Below are 20,598 nucleotides of genomic sequence, written 5' to 3'. Positions count from 1 at the left end.
GAATTAGTAGAATTAAATCAGAGGATCATCTAGATGGAAATATTATTTTTCTATAAAGATTTACAAAAGATAAGTCTTGTTTAACTGACTTGTTACTATTTTTTGAACCAGCAACAGCAGAAATTGGTACACACAGAGCATATGGCATCAGAAATTCAATTTTTCAGAAGGCTTTTGAGAAAGTTTCTCATAAAAGATTCATTCTTACAATTACAGGCAGGAGGCATTCAGGGAAATGTGTGTATCTGGATTGAGAACTGGTTGAATGGATAGAAAATGAAGTACAGATAAGAATTAATGCTCAACAGCTAGAATGATGTAATTAGTGGAGTAACACAGGGATCTGTAATAGAAACGCTGTTCTTCATCATCTTCTTCATTTCAATGATCTAGATTATGGTATGGTTAGTAAATTAGTTATGTTTAGACAATTCCAAAATAAAAAGATGAGCGAACTCTAAAGAAGAAGCAAAATGAAATCTGAATTCAGATAAAATTCAAAACTGGGCAAGCATTTGGTACATGTTGAAGTTAGACAAATACAAGCTATTATGTACAGGTTGCAAAAACAAACAATAAATATAGAAAAGGAAATGCGAAACTTGAAGAGACTACCTATGAAAAAGACTGAAAAAAAAACATTTCCTGGAGCAAACAGGAAACAACAGATATCGTCAAAAGAGACAACATTCACTAAAAGCCCACATATGCTTAAATTAGAGTGGAAGCTAACTTCCTATTTCCAAACACAAATTTAAACGGTAAGTCTGAATTTTCATTAGCAGTGAACATTAATTCCTAGTCCTAAAAGTTATATTTTTTATATTTACATTAAAATATAACAAACCAGAAAAAAGCCAGTTATACCATACAAGCAAAGACTTGACCAATTTAAGGACATATTGCTGGGTTTTCCTCTTATTGGTTTTGTTTTCCTTAGAGACTAATCAATATATTTAATAAGAATAATGACTCTTATTATATTTAACAAGTGAGAGGTTGATCAAGAAAACAAAAAAAGGCAAAAATATCCTTATCTACAATTTTAATATAAACTTAACAGGTGGCAGGCATAATGTCTTCAAGAGGTATTGGCAAGAGACATATTACAATCAAACCAAAAACCCACATCACAAGGGGCCTGCAATTCTTGAAATAAAGCGTCTTAAAAATGCTCAAAGGCCAAATACAATTTCACAGATTTAATCTCCCATGGCTTCCAACAGTCCTTAGTGAGTAATGAAAACACAAATCATCATCTGTGACATTCACATACACAAGGATTTTTGCAGTCAGGCCAAAAACTCCTGAATAAAAAAGAAAGCATGTAAACAGAATTAAAAAAATGTAGGTGATGTTGCTGACAGTTCCGACACTGTGCTCAGTCAAGAACCACCCTAATTTTAATCGGCAGCAATTTCGTTCATTACAACCTCAGGGTCACCCAAGAAAACCTGAATCCAACGAAAGAATGACACAGAACTGTGCTTCCTTTTAATCATCCACTCCCAATCATCCCTTTCTTCCTTACTTGCACAAGTACCAGATGGTGCCTTGTGTGTGAGCTGAAGGATAATAGAATCTCTCCTATTTCTAGACCAGCGTCAATCTTTTCCGACCCTCCCTTCACCAGCCCCCCTCCTTCCCAGATTACAAGTCATGGGATGCGTGTGACAGACAGGACAGAAAAAATCCTTTGTTACCTCTGCAGTTCACTTAGGCCTCTGCTGGCCACTGGGCCCAGGCTGTGCCTTAAGAAGTTCTGCTTGAGGTTGAGGTGCGTCAGGTCTTGGCTGTAGAAGAGATTGGCAGGCAGGTGCTCAAGGCTGCAGCAGGACAAGTCAACTGAGCTTATCCGCTGGGACACAATCTGAAATCATAGAAAGAAAGGAAGATTTAGGGGTAGGGAGAGAACTTTCAAGAAGTGAAAAATCACTACTCTAAATAAGAACACTATCATAGAAAATAGCCACAATCTTTTTAAAGTTTCCCCATTATTCCTAAAACACTTGGCTAAGACCTTGTGAACGTCCTTGTGAAATAAGTCTTGATTTGTCATCTGTCGTAAAGGGTGACAGCTAGACGTAATTAGTATTTAAAATCCAGTCTGGCCACATTTCTGAGAGATTTACTGACACAAACACAAACAAGTTGTATAATCTAGAAAGGATAAAGGCAGATAAGGAAGCAGTTTACAAATGTTTCATTCATATGCTCAAATGCATATCTGAAAGATATCAAGTGCAAACACAAATTTGACTTCCATGTTTTACACTACAAAACATTAAAAGAAAGCTGCCTGTATGCTGTTCTTGTCATATTATCCATGTAATAAAACATTAACTTATGAAAGAACACAGCAAATAAACCAAGAACTCTTTAAATGGAATTTCATGGGAATTTGGTTCATTGCCATTAAGTTTTGCCATTGAATGAGAATGACAAATGCAACACATCTAACACTCCAAACCTGACTTGGCTGACAGTTATATTTCTAAAAAATGCACAGCAATGGCATCCTGAACATTTGGGATCTTCACTAGAAACCAAAAAAAAAAAACAATGTTACATAGATGATTGTTACACATGTTGTGTAAAGAGAGGGGATACTACAGTATCAGTGGTGAATGGAAAATTGATAGTACTGCAGGCTTCACCTAACTGTTGTTAACAGTAATATTAATCATGAACACATGTAAAATATGGTTCAATAATTCTGTTGCAGTTGCTATTTCCTTCACCTACTCAGAGGTCTCTGTATCATGCTCTGTTTAAGCACTCACCCAGTGTGAAACATGACGATTATAATGATCATTAATTACCAGATTAAGGAGTGAGCAAATTCCCACGGGGAGACAAATCAGGCTCCACAGAAAGCATGCCAGGAACACTACCGATGAACACTTGCTGACATTATTTGGGAGTCATTTGTTTTTTTTTCCCCATTAAATATTTTGTGTATCCCCTGTGAGAATTACATTTGTCATTTTTTCATTACAGCAACTACATTCTTAACATTTGTGTTAAATTTACTAAACAGAACAGGCTATACTGTATAATGATTATGAAACATAAAATGACATGTTGCATACATATGCAACCAACAAGTCAGAAATGGCATCACGTTCAGCTCTAAGAAGGTTCTATAAAAACACTTTCATTCATAAAATGTCTAAACTCACATTTAGTACAAAAATGACTTAAATGAATGAGTGGAACAACACAAAAAATAAAGATCATTATCCTTATAACACTGTATAATTTGATATTAATAGAAAATATTGTAGTGCACTAAACTTAATTTCACAAACAAAAAACATAACTGAAACCTTCATTTATTTGTTCATGAGAAAGAAAGCTTCCAAACTATGGTGACCACTGCCTCTTGGAGACAAGGGGAGACAAATGTAAAAAAAAAAAAAAAAGATTAATACAAACCAAACTGGGGCTAAAACTAAATAAGCCAATGACTCTGTGTGACCTTTAGCTACCCTTTAGACCCAATTTATATAAACCAAGCTCCATGTAAATCTCAGTAATTATCAAGAAAGTATCAAGGGCTTTTATTAATCTACACCAAATAGAAGAAAGGCCTAGCTATGTTGATAATCTTAAACACTGCTTGTCTCAGACTAAAATGAAACTTTACATTTTTACCTTTGTTCCTTTTATTACCTGAATTCTAAAATGCCTAAAAGATAAAAAATAAAAATAAAAGATAAAAAATGCCCTAAGTGGTCAGGACCCTTTTGACATGCTAAAGAATAATTTAAGATGTTATTTGTTAATATAGCAGAAAGTTCACAGAAACATGTCATTTTACATAGTAGTAGATATACTGCTGAATACTGTTGCTTGCTTTGGTAGTTTCCGGAAATGCTTCTTAAAAACCCCTTCAAGTCCAGATTTGGCGGTGAAACAAAATATGTAAGAACACAAAGATTACAAATGTGAGGAGGCCATTCAATACACATAACTGGTCAGATGTGCTAGTAACTAATTCATTGATGAATCTTGTCCAATCCTCTCTTGAAAAAAGTCAGGAGTATGCTTCAACAACATGGCTAGGTAGCTTGTTCCAGACTCCTCTAAACCCTTTGTGTAAATACAGATAAACAACATGTAAATCCATGTATACAGCCATGTCTACCACTGAGTTGTAGCTGGCGATGTCTCTCTTGTAATGTGAGGAAAATTAAAATCTTCCATGATAACCTCTTCTTTCTGTGTACATATGTTCCTGTTTTTTTTTACCTTAATTCAATTTCAATTTAAATGTGCAATTAATAACCTTTAAATAAAGGTTATTAAATCTTAATTAAGCATTATCTCTATCACAAGGGAATATAAAGTTTTGTTGGAAACACGGCAATGAGCAATTCTGTAGCACTACCCTAACAAAACACTGCATGAAAATACTCATATCTGAATCTGTGAAATGTCAAACACTACACGATTCCAGGAAAACCATAAATTAGTCTTGTACCAGAATGGTGTATGTAATAAAATGTTTCATATAGTATTCTAGCAGGAATGTTTATTAATAAGACATGGAATTAATCATTCTTGTGGGTTTGATTGAGCCACAGAATAGCCTACTGATCCTTGCATGCGGAAACGCAGGGAAGGTGAGCTTGTTTGATAAAGAGCATCTCTCAGGGGCAGTGACACGACCCAGGACAGTGCTTCCCATGATGGATGCCCACTCCGGCTGCCTGGATGTTTAGCACAGAGCGATAGGCACATCTGAACAATGGTCTTAAAGTCACAGAGCATGGTCAATCATCTAAAAGATGACCAATCAGGGACATGTAGAGTACAGAGGCCCACTCCACCTGATGACCTCTCGGCCAATTACCAACGTTTTTGGTATTTTCCCCATATGACTGCAACTACTGTTATCTAAGCCATGATACTTTAAACTTTCGCTCTAAGCGCCAAACTAGGAGAAAGCCCCTAGATAAGACAGAATTCTGCCTAAGGTCTAGCCAACAGCAAGACCTTGCTAGAAGCTAGCTACCACCATGCATCTGCTTGATCACCAGAGCAATACAAATGTCGACTTTCAGCGACACGCCTGAATATTTCATTCTTCAGAAGAAGCCACCACACCGGGAGTCGAGTTGCTCCCCAATGAGTGACTTGTCTTGAAGAAGTAGTCACCCTTGTGCATGAACGTTATCCTGATTCAACTCAATGCTAACTAACCAGGAGGTTCAACTATCAGCTTGAGACTAAGGCAGAACTTTCATTCTCCACAACATTCTGAACTGCACCAGAAATGGATGGCATTGGGCCAGCAGAAAACAGTTTGGACTTCACCTCAGCAGACCCCGTCAGCTGTTCTTTCTCCTTCATTGCAGGAGTTACAAAGTCCACGGTCATGAATGAGTTCAATTCATTATTCAACATTATCGGTCTTGAGAATTCAATTGTTTTCTTAAAATACTGTAATTGATTGCAAATAAATTAATCTAAGTAATAGTATTTACTTAAAAGTATCTGAATGTTGTGAATGATTAATGCGACTGATTAATGATTTAGTATAACCGATGGTATCCAAAATGCATAATGATTGCATTTGTTTTATCACTTCTTAACCTTGATATTTGTTATTTCTTGCTAACCCTCATGTGAACAATCTGCCTTTTGTATGTAGGCAGACTGCTTCATGGATTCTGTTTGTATGTTTTTATGTGCACTTTAAAAGTATTAATAAATGTATGCCTTTTATGTTTGGATCCATGTGTAGTCTGCTTGTTATTGTGCCGACTGATTCCCAATAGCCAAGAATAGCTCATACAATAACAATTAATAAATTGTGCCAGTAAATTCACACAACTCCTACACTATACAGCTTTGAATTTTTTCCCCCACTTTGCTTCAAACTGTAAGCCTAAGGCTTTTAAAATCAGAAAATATTCAATCAGTCTGCGTTCACTTTCACAGTGATGATGCTACACAATAACAAAATGTTGTGGTTTTGTAGAGTAACAATAAGGACTGGATTTAAACAGATGCAAAAAGACTAGGAGTTTTTTCTGCTATAATGTGTGTTTATAATGCAAATTGACTGTAACGAGATTGATTTATTAAGGAATGTTTTTTCCATAACGTGGGTGCATGTTGGCTGTAATGCGACTGATGTATACTGAAACAAGTCATGCACACTTGGGATGCTGGCATATTCTCTCACTTGCATCTATCTTTGCATACACAACAAAGTTTTGAGTCTGTGCTCAGCTACTACATTTTCATTCTTTAAGAACATTGTTTATAAGCTGATTCTATGTTTTTTTATGGCAAGTTAAAAAATTCCAGTATTGTGTATTGTTAATTTTTCTCATGAATAATGTTGTCTCGCCCTCCTCCTCTGCAAAATTTCTCATTGTTTAGCAACGTAAATACCACTGCGTATTATGTCTCATTTTGTGTATTTTACTTTGTTCTGTTTAAAATGATCCTAAAAACACATTTTATGCAGACATTATACATTCACATATCAATAATATGACCAATTACTCTAGAAAAATTACCTTAATTATTCAGAATATGAAATCTATACTCCTTAACCCCCCTTATGTTTCTATAAACGTGACTGTCTATAACACTGTATTATCTGGGAACACAACTATCACGTTACAGCAGAAATGCCTTTATTTGTAACTTTATGCAAAGCCGGCAAGAGTATAGATCTGTGGAAGGTCAATAAATATAAATGTTAATACCTTAAAATAAACCAAGGTGCAGTTTAAAGTGTTCACAGCTAAAACAGGGCTTAGGTATTCTATATCCTACCTAGTTTCTGCATTTGTGCATTTGTTTATTGTACTGTTTTATTTCCATGAATGAACATTAACAGAAAACAATGAAAACAATTTAACAACCAAAAAAGCTATTCAACTTTAAAATTACAGACAGAGGCATAGGTGAGGAAATATCACAGACTAAAGAAATGAATATATTGTTAAAGTTTTGGAAATGCAAGATTTCAATCAGCAGTTACTCTCTACCTCTGTCAGATGTCCTTCACAGTACTGTACAATTGAAATGCATATTCATACTAGACAAAAACATGCAATATGGCAGCTATGAACTGCTAGGACACGTTTTGACATTTTATTACAATGTACCATTTTAATACTATTGAATAGCATAACAAAGACTTAAAATTCACACAATGTAGTTGTGTCATGGGAATTCATCTGAATACTTTGTCCTAACCAGATACTGTTTTCATTTAAAAAAAGTACTAATTTTCAATCTGCCAGACAGATAACAAGCAGCACCTCCCTAAAATTAAATTCGTCATGCTTGACAAAATTCTTTGGGCAGCTTTATATCTGTCACATTCAGTCATCTTTTGTATTATAAACTACTAGGAGACATAAATCATAAACAAGCTCAAAGGCCTGTCTTTTGCGATTTGTCTCAGGATAACAGCATTCATAAATAAACAATTGAAGATAGTTTTATTTAACACTGAAAGATGATTAATGTTCTTAGAATCCAATAGCTAAACATCATCAGCTGACTGAAGACTGTGAAGCAAAAGCACAAGACTGAAAAAGAAAACTAACAACTGAATACATAGTTATTGAAAACCAATGATTAACCTGGACAGACATTTAAATATATTGTGAGAGATATTGTGTCAGGGGTAGTACAGACAGTAAGGAATAATGCAATAACTTCATCAAACACCTCAGGTTACTGATCCTCATAACTATTTCTGTGTATTTTAAAATAGTAATGCATCACAAAACAAAGTTCAGAGGCAACATGACATAAATAAAAAAATAAGAAGTAAAATCTTATTCTTAAAATAAGAAGAATATTAATTTATATCAAGGTAAAATTTCTTGTGAGTGATGGCTCCTGAGTGGCTCATTTGGCAGGCTGAGCTTTATGAATTAAGCATCACAGGTTTAAACCCAGATTATGTCACTAACTTACTGTGACTGCCTACACTTACTCATTCTTCCCCATGTAGGGTTGCAGTGTGACCAGAGAGAAGGGAAACAGCCCAAAATTCCAAATTAGCAAAAAAATAAGCCATTGACAGAACAAAAAAATTCCTCGTGTAAGATGTCCGTGATTTCTAGTAACAATACTTCTGAGAAAGAAGTATAAAAATAATTTGACCAATTGATTTAAATCCTGAGTTGGAAATAATAATAAAAACAATAATAATTGCTTACACTTATGTAGCGCTTTTCTGGACAGTCCACTCAAAGCGCTTTACAGGTAATGGGGACTCCCCTCCACCACCACCAGTGTGCAGCCCCACCTGGATGATGCAAAGGCAGCCATAGTGCACCAGTACCCTCACCATACATCAGCTACCAATGTGGAGGAGAACAGTGATGAAGTCAGTTTATAGATGGGGATTATTAGGAGGCCATGCTTGATAAAGGCCAATGGGAAATTTGGCCATGACGCCACGATAACACCCCTACTCTTTTCAAGAAACACCCTGGAATTTTTAATGACCACAAAGATTCAGGACTTTGGTTTTACATCTCATCCGAAGGACTGCGCCTTTTTACAGTATAGTGCCCCCAGACCCACACAAATTGCAGGGTGAGCACCCCCTACTGGCCCCAATAACACCACTTCCAGCAACAACCTTAGCTTTTCCAGGAGGTCTCCCATCCAGATACTGACCTTCTTAGCTTCAGTTGGTTGCCATTTGGGAGTTGTAGGGTGATATGGCTCCTGGCAAATACAGGCCATGCAATACTAAAAGCTTAGTGTTGCTCAGCATGTTGCTTAGAAATGGATTTTAAGCATTTCTAGATTTAATCAATTAATCCCACAAATTTCAGACTACTATGCTTCTCTAATCTATTAACAGTGTTCTGATATAAACCTGACTCAAAATAATGACATAGCAAAACAGAAACAGATGAGTGTTCCAAGGCTCTGCTGACGTAAGGACCCACAATTACCTTTCACTTCCACTGCCGTAATACCTATTCCACCAGAAGAAAATTGTAGTGAAGTAAATATGCCAAAGGCTTCCATTTATTGACAATTTTCAGGGATGCACATAAGATCTCCTGAAGGATAAACTGGTGCTACCGTAGTGAAACCACAAATAGTTTCAGGCAGATTAAATAGTGCACAGCAAATTCTGATGGTCACTGTCATGCAACTTGGTACCTGAAGAGCACATTTTCAGAACACCTTGTTGCCAGAGGTATTATTGTCTGCTCTCGATATACAGCACAGAAACCTGCCAGCCTCAGTCATAATTCTAGAAGCTGTGTATTTACTGACACCAAAGTCTCAGATTTTCCCTACAACAGTTCACCCAGGTTACTTATTCTTTAAGGTCACCTTGGTCACAGTCCATGCCTGCCAGTAGCCTTTTATCTTCAAAAGCATCACAAATATGCAGTGAAAGATTTACCAGTACTAAAAGTGCTGTGTCATGATCGATTTCTAAAGTACATTCAACTGGATAGACTTTTGATCTTCATTTTGTAACACTGTTTATGCCGTTTAACAGTGAGGTTCAACGTGTTTTTTCTATGCATCTCAGAAGCAATGGATGGTATACAGTATATCACAAAGAAACTGAAGGAGATTATTTTGCTCTAGTACTGAGTGAACATGAAGTGACAATACATAACTGTGACAAGGTTGTGATTTCATTTTTTGTGTACATAAGAGTTATAAGATAACGGCTTTCAGCAATATATCAACAAAAAATATATTAAAATAGTGATGCAAGGTGCGTAATTCTATCAGAATTCAATTGTATTACCAATACCTATATTCATAGCAAGTGAGGAACAATGACTCAGAACAACCTCACTGGCGGTTCTCATTACTTTGGTACTGTAAGGAGTGTATTGTTAAACTGCATGAGGAACATTAAGCTGTAGTTCACAAGAGTCAACAGTGGATATGTTTCAGTCCTTGAAACAATTTAGTAATATTTAGACGATGGTTTCTAATCCAGCCCATCTCAAAGCTTCTATTCTGAGTTGTCCTTAGGGCAGTGTTGCAGTTAGATGACAAGGTTGTCCGAGAGAAAATATAGAAAATAGGTTTCCTGACTTGTCCTACTTGGGTTGGCAAGAGTAACTGCAAGCAAAAGTCCTCTTTTAAAGTAAAACTTTATTGGTCACATTATGTGGTTACTTTTATACTCAGGATGCCTTCTAATACTGTTCAATGGTTTATTATTTTAATGATTTCTTTTACAATTGTGTAGATTTTATAACTATTACTCCATGAAACTTTTCAATAAGCTAAAAGAGCTAAAATCAAACCAACAGTTTGCAAAAGGACAACAATTGTTTTTATTTAAATAAAGACATGGCTTTTTTATTGTAATTCCATTGAAACAGGAAGATATCTAAGTACACTACAGAAATATGATGATAATAATCATTAAAGTGACAAAAAGCAACAAATAAAACAGAGTGCAATAAATAGATTGTAGGACTGATAGTGGAGGAAGATATTCCTCTATTGGAGTAAAACTTGTCATAAACTTGTCCAGTGTGGAAATGTGTGTAATGGTTGCTCTTAGGTTTGGGTCATTCAGTCATGTCTGGTTGTACTCTACAATGGTACCTTTTACATATCATCGCAGATTGTTATAGGTGTTTGGAAACCCCATATCCTTGGTTTGCAAGAGGTCATCAAAGCAATTTTTGAAAACCAGTTCACAGGATTGCTAGGTGGCCTAAATGTCTTAGAATAAAGCTGTTGACCACATACAGGCCAGAGAGACTGGCAGCCCCAGGGCATGTTAGTCTATGGTGTTCCAGTAAGAAAGATCTGCACAACACAATGCAGAAATACACAGAACACTTGGAACTTAGAATTTAAGGACATGTGATCTGTTATGTTTTCATGTTTACTTGCACACTTTTATTTACTATAAGAAAACTTGTACTTCTTTCTGAAGTTTAAATTAATGAACACAATTAACAAAGTATCAAATACAAACATAATAGTCTACCTGCACAAAAAGATCAAAGTTGTTTTTTATTGTAAAGGGTGCTGTGTCTAATAATTTGCCAAATAATGGCAAATTAAAATCTTAAATTATTAAAACAGAAAAGTACTTCTACTTGTTGCTGTGTATGGATCAAAAACTCAGGATCTGCTGAGACATTAGGCTTCCAGGTAATAACTTACATGAAAGAGTAATTACCGCTATGTACAAACTTCACATATCATTGTCTAAACAGCTTATGAAAAGGGACCATGGGTGAAATAGTTTTGCACCTTTCTTCTCACTTTCTTCCCTTATTTTGCCGTCATTAGACACTGTGTTCCTACAATCTTCATGCACTAGGCCATTTTCTATTACTTTCTATTACAGAACTTTCAACAACTAATATTTTCAGTGTAATTTTATCGTCATCCTCATGGCTAATTTATTGTTCTGCTTTTTCAGTGTAATTTACCACACACTTAAATAGATTGCTCGTAAGTGTAAATGTTAGCAGACTTCACTCAATCGGTTAGAATAAATGTGTTTTCCACATAATGACACCTCAGCAATTCAGCTATCATTTTATCATTACTTTAAAAAAATATTGCAAAGAATATATTTTTCTTCATTTTCCTTGACCTAGCCACATCTGGTGTCTATTTTGACTTCATAACTGAATTTAGAAAATATAAGAAGGGCAACATTTGCACCTTTAATTATCAAATTGTTCCAAACAGAAAAAGAAGCAAGAACCCATTTTGCTTTGAAAGTGCTTACCTTGTTACTCACAACTTTATGAACATGTGTGTAAAACTCACTTACTCACTAGTATATAAAGTTTAATGATTAATTGTAGCTAAATGTATTTGATAAAAATATCTACTTTTGTAGAGTGACACTATCATACTGTTATGAAATATCTCATTTATGACAATGTGCAAATATTTCTGCAACTCCAACAAATACTAATGGTATTCATGTCAGCTGAAAATAAAAGGACATTAAATATTTAAGCTACTAAAGCTACTAAAAAATTCAGGTTTATACCCCTTGGCTCTAACAATATGCATTAAAATTACAATTCCTTTATTTCTTACTGGGGAGCACAAATTACTAAACAGACCCATGGGAACCATTTCAATTTTGGTGAGACAATACCCCTGTCTAATTTTAATTACCCTGAGAACAAATTATGGTTACATTTTGAATTTAATGTGATATTAGATTTTATTTTTTCAGATCAGCGGTGGAAGTTACCAGTGGTTTATGTTAATGTTAAAAATATCTCAGCCAGCAATGTATGAACATTAAGCTGCTTTAGGCCTTTACGTGCCAAATTGCTCATTCAGTGATAGCAAGCTTATGGAAACGGAGGAATTTTCTCAAGAAAAAGGCCCTAATAGTGTGCTAATACAAATGTATACATATGAATTCTATACAACTGGCCCTTAGTAAGACACCTAATGCAAAATGAGGGAAATTAGAAGAGTGCATCACTGCACACAGCAGCTTCCCACACATTTCACCTCGGTATCCAGTGATGAAATGAAAGTCAACAATCTAAAGGCCATTAAAATGTGTCGGACAAAATAAGGAAAAAGACATATCAACCCCCAAGAGTGAAAGTAACTGCACACCAAATCAAGAAAATATCACAAGAGAGGAAGACTACATATTCAGTCTCATGACCTACTGTAATCTTCTGATGTTTCAACTGCTGAACAGGCACACAATGACAATCCACGCTGCCAGGCTGTGGCGGGCGGGGGGGGGGGGGTCGTCTTTAGCAGAAGGTACAATTACATATGCTGCTCTCACAGAGCGATCTAATTTTCACAGAAGAAGCATAGCTCACGATAGCCTCACCTTGGAAGCTTGCCGCTGCCATCGTAAGTGCTCGGTGAAGTTTTCAAAACAGATGTAATAGGTCTGGCTTTGTGGCCCCGAAGAGCTGAAAGCCAGGCAGTGGTTATGTTTTTTCACTTCTTCTACCTGCAAAAAAAAATAAAAATAAAGGCACATCAAGCTTTACATTTGATAATTGCAAACATAGGAAACAACATATCTATATCTTTTGAGGATGTCCTAGGCTCAGGGAGCTCATAACCAGAAATGATCATTTAATGTGTTTTAATTAGCAGGAATGACATATCACACAGCCATAGTTCACCTACGTAACAAATTCATTACTGGTGCTCCTTTCTTCATTCCTTCAAAAAAACATATGTAATCAGTGTTTTTACTTGTATATCATGAAGTACTTGTTTAAAGACAAGTTTAAAAACATGAATGCTAAGCTCAAACAGAATCAATAACATTACAATGTAAGATTATTTAAAAATAATAGATGTGTTTCTTATACAGATGTACTAGAGAATTTTATATAGTTCTTTCAACTCTTGTTGGCCAGATTGTTTTATATAAAATAGTAGTCAGTGCTCATATATTGTAAGAAGGCTTCCTGTGATACAAGAATAACTGAAAAGGTTTTCATTGCTATTTACAGAACTTAGAAGTCCTGACAGGCCAAAAGTTCAGATACAAAGTGCACTAACCTTTTTTGCTAGTGGGACAGGTCATAAACAGTAACAAGTAACCATCTCAAAAATGTTAAGCCAAGCAAAATGGTCAATAAAAACAATCAGTAAAAAATCTTTCTGAAAAAGCAGACTTTACACTCTATCTTTGGGGATAGTGGTCCACAGCTTTGGGGCATGCCGGCAAATTGCCTTGAGTATAGAGGAACAGTGTGGGCACACAGTTGAGCAAAAAGCAAGAGGTTTTATGTTAAAGAGGCTAAGCGGATCACAAATTGGTTAGATACTGGAGAGTCACGCCATTTAGAGATTATACTACAAACAGGCAGATCATAAATTAAACCAAAAATCTGTAAGGAACCTACTGCAAGGACTCCACGAGACATCAGGAATTATGTGATCACTTGTGGGTGACAATTCTAGCTTCCAAATTCTGAACATGTGATAACTTAGGTGTCGCTTCAGACTTAACAGTAGAAGGCCCTGTATTGAGCCCTGCAGAACATCCGATATAACCAAACAAACCTCAGAACTAAAACCACCAAGAGAAAAAAGAATGATGGACAAAAAAACAATAAGTTTCAATAAATTAAAGGCAGTACTATAGATGTCAAACAATCTCACCAAATTAACAAGTAGAATATGGTAACAGAACTGTAAGCAGCACTTAGATCTAAGATATTTAAGATTGCTTTTTAGAAGAGGACCAGTGTGATTTGGGAGGTGTCTGGTGGATGCTGATCACATTACAGCAGGCAATGAACTGCACATGCAAGTTTTATTCATTTGTGCCTAAACAAAAATCTAAAGAATGAAGGCATCATATAAAACTACTAAGTTGCAATGCAGATGTAGAGTTAAAAGCTGTAGTTCAGTTACGAGTGCAAGCCAGTTAGCAGTCAGTCGGTTAGTTAAGAGCCAAAATCAATAAAAGGCCTGGGTTACTGAAGAGAGTGACACATCTTGGTAATTATTGCAATGACAAAAACTGTAAGCACTCTGAATTATAAAGGCTGAATAGTTGTTTTTGGGGTATTGTGTTCATTTCTAACCCTCAAGTTTCTTGGTCTATTAGACTGCTTAAAAGTTACTTCCCTAAACTTTTAAGCCATAAATGTAGCACTACTTTAGACATGTTAACATAAAAACATGTCTGAAAGGGGATTCTCTAGAAAGGTATGAAAAAAAAATATCCATTAGCAGAAAAATGTTAATGTTTTCTAACAGGAGAATGTACATACAAAAAACACCAGAGAAAAGTAGTTGATATTGGTAGCAGTTATTTTTGATAAAATATTTTTTTAATTATCTTGTGTAGAGTCTCAGCAAAGCTCTTCATGGTAGCCCAGTGACACCCTCATATATCAAACCAAGATAAAACATGTTGCTATTGCAAAAACTCTACATTACAACCATATTATAAAAACTTGAGGTCAACCCTGGTGTTGCAGGTGTGTGTGTGTTAGTGAGATTACATACGTTTCTAATTACACAATCTTCAAATTAATCCTCAAACAAAAAGTTTGAAATACTACAAATCAAATTCTCCATATTTTTTATCATATGGTAGTATTATGAAGCCTCAAAGTTAACAGAAATTTAAGGACGTTATTTAGATTATTACCAAGAATTAGAAGAAGAACATAAGTATTAGAGGAGGAACATACTGTATAAGCAAAGAATTCAGTAAGACATAGTTGTGGGAAAAGCCAGAGAACTGCCTGAAGATCTGAGCAAAATATTATCATCCTCAGCAACTATACATAAAAACAGCACAAGTTATTTCAGTTTTGACCCAAGTGTCCATAATGAAGATGTTCAAGGCTAATGAGATGTTTGCTGCACCCAAGAAGAGGAATAACAAAGTTTTCAGGAAATGTGCAGTCACAAAAGTTGTTTGGGAGATTAACTCCAAATGTTTTTTAAAATCTTTTTAAAAAACCACTTGCTTTCACCAGAATGCAATCTCTCTCAGACAGAATGAGGTCTCTGAGGCTGACCTCATAAATTTGCTTTCTGAAGCAGGGTTCCATGGCAACATAAAAATAAAATAGATGAATTTGCCAAATAGAAATTGATTAACTCCCAGATTAAATTGTTCCAAACATTGTGGCTGGATGAAATGCAAATTAAGCCTTTGGACAGTTTCACAAGTGGTATGATCAGCAAAGAAAAGTGAAGTTCATGTTGAAAAAGAAAGTTGTGGACTGGGTTGCTTTAGTGCAGCTCTGTTTTCTCATCTTCATGCTCTAGTTGGAACCAATGGACAGGACCAAGACAGTTACTAAAAAATACAGTGCTTAAAGTGCAGATTAAGAGGTGATCTACTGGAGACAAAATACAAGAATACAGCAAATTTAATCTTGATGGCTAAATTAAAAAAAATGATCTTTGTAACAAAAGTATCAATAGGGAAAGTTCTTGTTCTTAAATATTTTTGAGTTAACAACACCTAACAGAAAAAGGCTTAAGTTGTCTTAAAACTAGAACTGCCAGCTTTTTCACTACTGGGCAGTGGACAGCTCATTTTTTTTCAACCTAGCTTTTCAGAGAACTGATATAACTATCTATGCCACTGTCCTGATTCTAAATTTGGACTCCCTCTGGGCTTCTTAAATATAATAATTTTACTTTAGGAGCTAATTGGGATTCCAAAGTAGAGTATTTTATTAATTCGCAAAAGGTACAAATTAGAGGTACAAAATCAAGACGCAGATATTTAGCACACCAGCCAAAAAAGATCAAGTCCTTTAGTTTTATACTCATGAACCATAAAAATTTCAATGCTACACATTTTTGAAAACCTCTGAGTAGCCCACATGAATCTCCCCTTATAAAAAACAATGTTTCTGAAGAAGAATGACCCACATCAAAGAGTATGTATGGTGTTGAGCACAAATAGTTCATCTTATCCCTAGGGCTGAAAACAACAAATTACTACTCCTGTTTCCTAATAGGAAGAGAACAACTTCTGTGGAAAAGGGGATTAGGGGTGCTCTCATTTTCATAGGAGCACAAACCATTATGTGCACATTTGATGACAACTGATTACGTGGAGAAATCACAACATAAAACAGGAAAAAAAAACTAACAACTCTTTAACATATGAGTGAAAGGAAAAACAAAATACAAAGGGATTTAAGCTGTACAATTTTTAACTTAATAGTTTATCAATCAAAGAAACAAAAACAGGACAGAGAAACCAGTTATTAAATGTAAGTATTCCTGATGATTAGGTACATTGAAATTTTTGTGAATGGCAAATTCTCAGATGTGGGACTTAGTACCTTATGGGGAAAATGCTTATCATAAGACAAGCATTTCCATAGGAATATTTTTTAACAATTTCAGAAATAGTGTGATTTATTGGTAGTTAGTATTTTTAATATAAACAAATACTGAACACATAAATTAGATCAGTGCTAAAGTATCATCGCTTACCCTATATTATATTACTTTTTCATTCTAAGTTGAGTGCACTTTCCTCACTTTTACATCTTGCTTTTATAACTACTAGAAATGCAGCACTATCATACTGTGATAAAGTTTATTACAGCACAGTAATAACAGTGTAATTATTACTGTGAGTGTCCCTTCCCGCTCATCCAACTCACTCTCTTGCTCCTGCGGTTAGTTAATTCTTCTAAATTCTTTTACTATTCAAGAGACACGTAAGAGATGACACTGTGATGACTTAGGAACGATTGAGGTTTTTTTAAAACATTTATTTTACAGCACCCGCATTGCTCTGATAACTGGTCTCTAGCTGACATCTAATTGTTTTCAAAAGCAAAATGAATAACTTAAACATAATACCCAATGCACTGTAACAAATATGGTACCTCTTTGTTAACCAAGGTATGCCTTGGATTTCCATTTGCTTCCACTGGAACAGAAATCAAATGGGTTTATATTAAAATCTACAATTTTCCTTAACAAGTGAAATCAAAATATTTGTTAACTGTACCTCAAGATGTAAAGCTGAGCTGTGGAAAGTGCTGGCTAATACCTATTTATTTTTTAGATCTAAAAAAAAAAAACTGTAGCTCCAATTCACATCATCAAATATTCTAGAGCAACACCAATGTGTTTTGGCTGCTGATTAAAACACCTACATGTAAGTAATGGCTCTGTGGAGATTAATAATAGCAACAAGGTTTTTGTTCCGACAGAATGGACTGATTCATTTATACCCAGGAAGATAGTACCTAATAGCCATGGATAATCTGCAAATTAAGGTACATTATGAATAACATATAAACCATTAATACGATTTTAGACCTTAGATTGACTAAAATATCCAAGTCACCTTATAGATTGCAATATGCTCCCCATGAGGAGTTCCATATCACTGTTTTGCAAAAACATGGGAAAAACTTGTGTTAAAGAACAGGGCACAGATGTATAAAAACAGCTGTTTATAGTTGTGCAGAAAACCTAAATTAAATAGTAAATATTTCATACCAGCTTCTAGAAAATAAAGAGATCACATCTCTATCTTGTCTCCTGTAATGATGACCAGATTTTGAAAGAGAACAAGCCAGCATTAAGATTCTGTCAGACTTTAATAAAAAATGGAGTACATAGCAATCAGTAATTTAGAAAAGAGCTGGGTTCATCAGAACTGGCTCAACAGATATTGTGCTAGGCTACCAGTTAATAATAATATTGATCTAATTTAGTCAAGGTTACACTAGGAAGACAGGTGATACTACCTAGTCTTAAAAAAGACATATTAAGCTGTTTAACTGTAATATTATATTATTCTTAAACTCTGAAATACAGAATTATAAAAAATACAACCTCTAGAGTTACCTAGCTGCAAAATTTTATGTTAGTAAAAAGGGCTTTTGTCTAATATGAGCTTTGTGTACTTAAAAAATAATATTATATAGAAAGCAGGCTAAGAACCTATTCACTTTCCAACACCTTTATCCAGATCCTTTCCCAGCAAACAAGTGGAGGAAAGAAGGTTTCACCCTGCACGGGACACCAGTCCATCACAGGGCACACACAGACACAAATGCACACACACTCATACCAGGGCCAATTTTCCCAGAAGCCAATTAACCTACCAGTATGTCTTTGGACTGTGGGAGGAAACCGGAGCACCCAGAGGAAACCACGCGAACTCGGGGAGAAGATACAAACTCCATGCAGATAGCACCCCAGGAATTGAACCCAGGCCCCCAGTGCTGCGAGGCAGCAATGTTAACCACTGCACCACCAGGATGCCTGCAAGCTAACCAGTGTCAGGACAAAATCAGTCATTAAGTTCATTAATTGTTCTGGCCAGACACATGTTCATCTGGAAGAAAATATTAATATACTACATCCTGAATTAAACAAACATGTTTTAATAAATCTCTGCAACTCCATATTAACCATTTGATGTATTCTTTTTGACAAAGCTGAAGAACTAGTAGGCTTCAAAAACAGGAAATTACCAAAGACAGGGAAATGAGTGAAAAGGCACACATGAAAATCAAGGCTTAAAAACGCACCTTTCCCCCAATCAGAGGCAGGATGTGCATCTTCCCTGACTGGCTTTCCTTGACTGATGACACAATGAGACAGGCGCCACACAGGATTGCCTGCCTCCTGGTCCAGCGGTTAACAGGCAGCTGCATCTTTCCTTTACGGATGTTGTAGGTCCCCGAGAGCTGGATCCGCTCGGAGCTCTCAACGCTGTGAGGCTTCCCTGGAATCACAGATCAAACAATCAGTGTGGCGCAGGACGCTGCCCAGAGGCGTCAGCGTGGAGCAGGACACCATGTCCTGAACACCAGCATACTAGCAAAACGTCAAAGCCAAACAGAACCGATATGCATCCCCACAAAATCATATCTAATATTAAAATCGTGTCTCCTAAGATCAAACATATATTTTTTTAAAATGCTGTTTTGGGTTCTCCCCACTGAAAACAAATCCGATAATAATGGAAAAAAAATGTGTGTGCATTCAAACACACCCCTTCACCCCCTACACCATACATCCCTTCTCTTACAAGTTTATGATTTACTCAGATATTTAACAACATTTTTTCTATTTGTTTAGGCTGTGGAAACGGTTGTCAGCAACACCCAGCCCCTCATTGTTAAGTAAGGATGCATTTCCCTCTTGCTGCCTGGAGCCCTGCTCCATAGCCCAGCAGCATGGCAGCTTCAGTAAAATGTACTATGAAATGCCCAACTCGATTCGCCAAATCCATCAACAGCTCATCACCCAACAGAACCAGAACTGCTCTTCCTCCCCTGCGTCCATTTACTCGTGTCAATGAGAAATGTATTGCCATTCCCATTTACTGCTTGTTAATATAACCACTCAACCAGTAACTGCTCATAACACGTTAAGCATCTATAGAAAACATGAAAAAGATTTACGAAGCTTCACCCCTTTCCACCTATACATAAACTTAAAAAAATAAATAAATAATTTTCAAGTACTGCTGCATTTAAAAAATCAATAATAAAGTTGATTTTACAGAGGGACATTAAATTAATCATATGCCCTCGAATTAAACTTTCTAACCTGCAAGGTACATTGGAGGTACACCAACGATTCATTTGTTGTGAATGATATAGCATATTTTTGTTAGTCGGAAAAAGCACAGACCTAAAACAAATCTGATGTACTAGCTTCTGCGAAGCAAAAACATCTAAAGCGAGATCATTTTCTTTGAAAATAACGCCATTTAAATATTTTCCTTTGTAAGTCAGAGAATGCTTCATTATGGCTATCATTACTCATCAGAATGATCAATTGGTCAAAGATCTGATTGTTTTAGTTTGAATTTAACTGTTACCTGGGCTCTGGGGAAGCATACAAGGGCCAGTGAATACCTTCAGGAGTACAGAAACTAGCTTCAGTGCTGTTGACTGGGTTACTCACATGAGCACGGAGCACATAGGGGAATCATTAGCAACAGGAGTGAGCCCTGTTCACAGCAGGATGAATACTAGATTACTTAGAAGTGCTGGGAGTGCCTTCAGATCACTTGCCTTATGATGAGAAAACTTTGGTTTGTGCTGGAAATCAAAGCAAAAAATGAAGATGAAATAAATTTACAGCAAAGCATTTTTTAAGAACCTAGTTAATTCA

General features: G+C 35.8%; 1 protein-coding gene across 1 annotated transcript in view; it reads right to left on the bottom strand.

Annotated features, from left to right (window-relative positions):
- phlpp1 (PH domain and leucine rich repeat protein phosphatase 1) overlaps window positions 1–20,598 on the bottom strand; it is a 112,402-nt gene that overhangs the window by 36,614 nt on the left and 55,190 nt on the right. The window contains exons 2-4 of the mRNA XM_088642935.1: window positions 19,002–19,198; window positions 12,827–12,952; window positions 1,704–1,870 (exon numbers count right to left, since the gene is read on the bottom strand). Coding sequence (XP_088499061.1) covers window positions 1,704–1,870; window positions 12,827–12,952; window positions 19,002–19,198 — 490 coding nt within the window. The remainder of the gene's footprint in view (window positions 1–1,703; window positions 1,871–12,826; window positions 12,953–19,001; window positions 19,199–20,598) is intronic.

The sequence above is a fragment of the Lepisosteus platostomus genome, chromosome 8, assembly GCF_059453375.1.
Source record: "Lepisosteus platostomus isolate fLepPlt1 chromosome 8, fLepPlt1.hap1, whole genome shotgun sequence".
Taxonomy (NCBI): Eukaryota; Metazoa; Chordata; class Actinopteri; order Semionotiformes; family Lepisosteidae; genus Lepisosteus; species Lepisosteus platostomus.
Note: the sequence above shows the minus strand (reverse complement) of the source record. Positions and strands in the feature narration are given on the sequence as shown.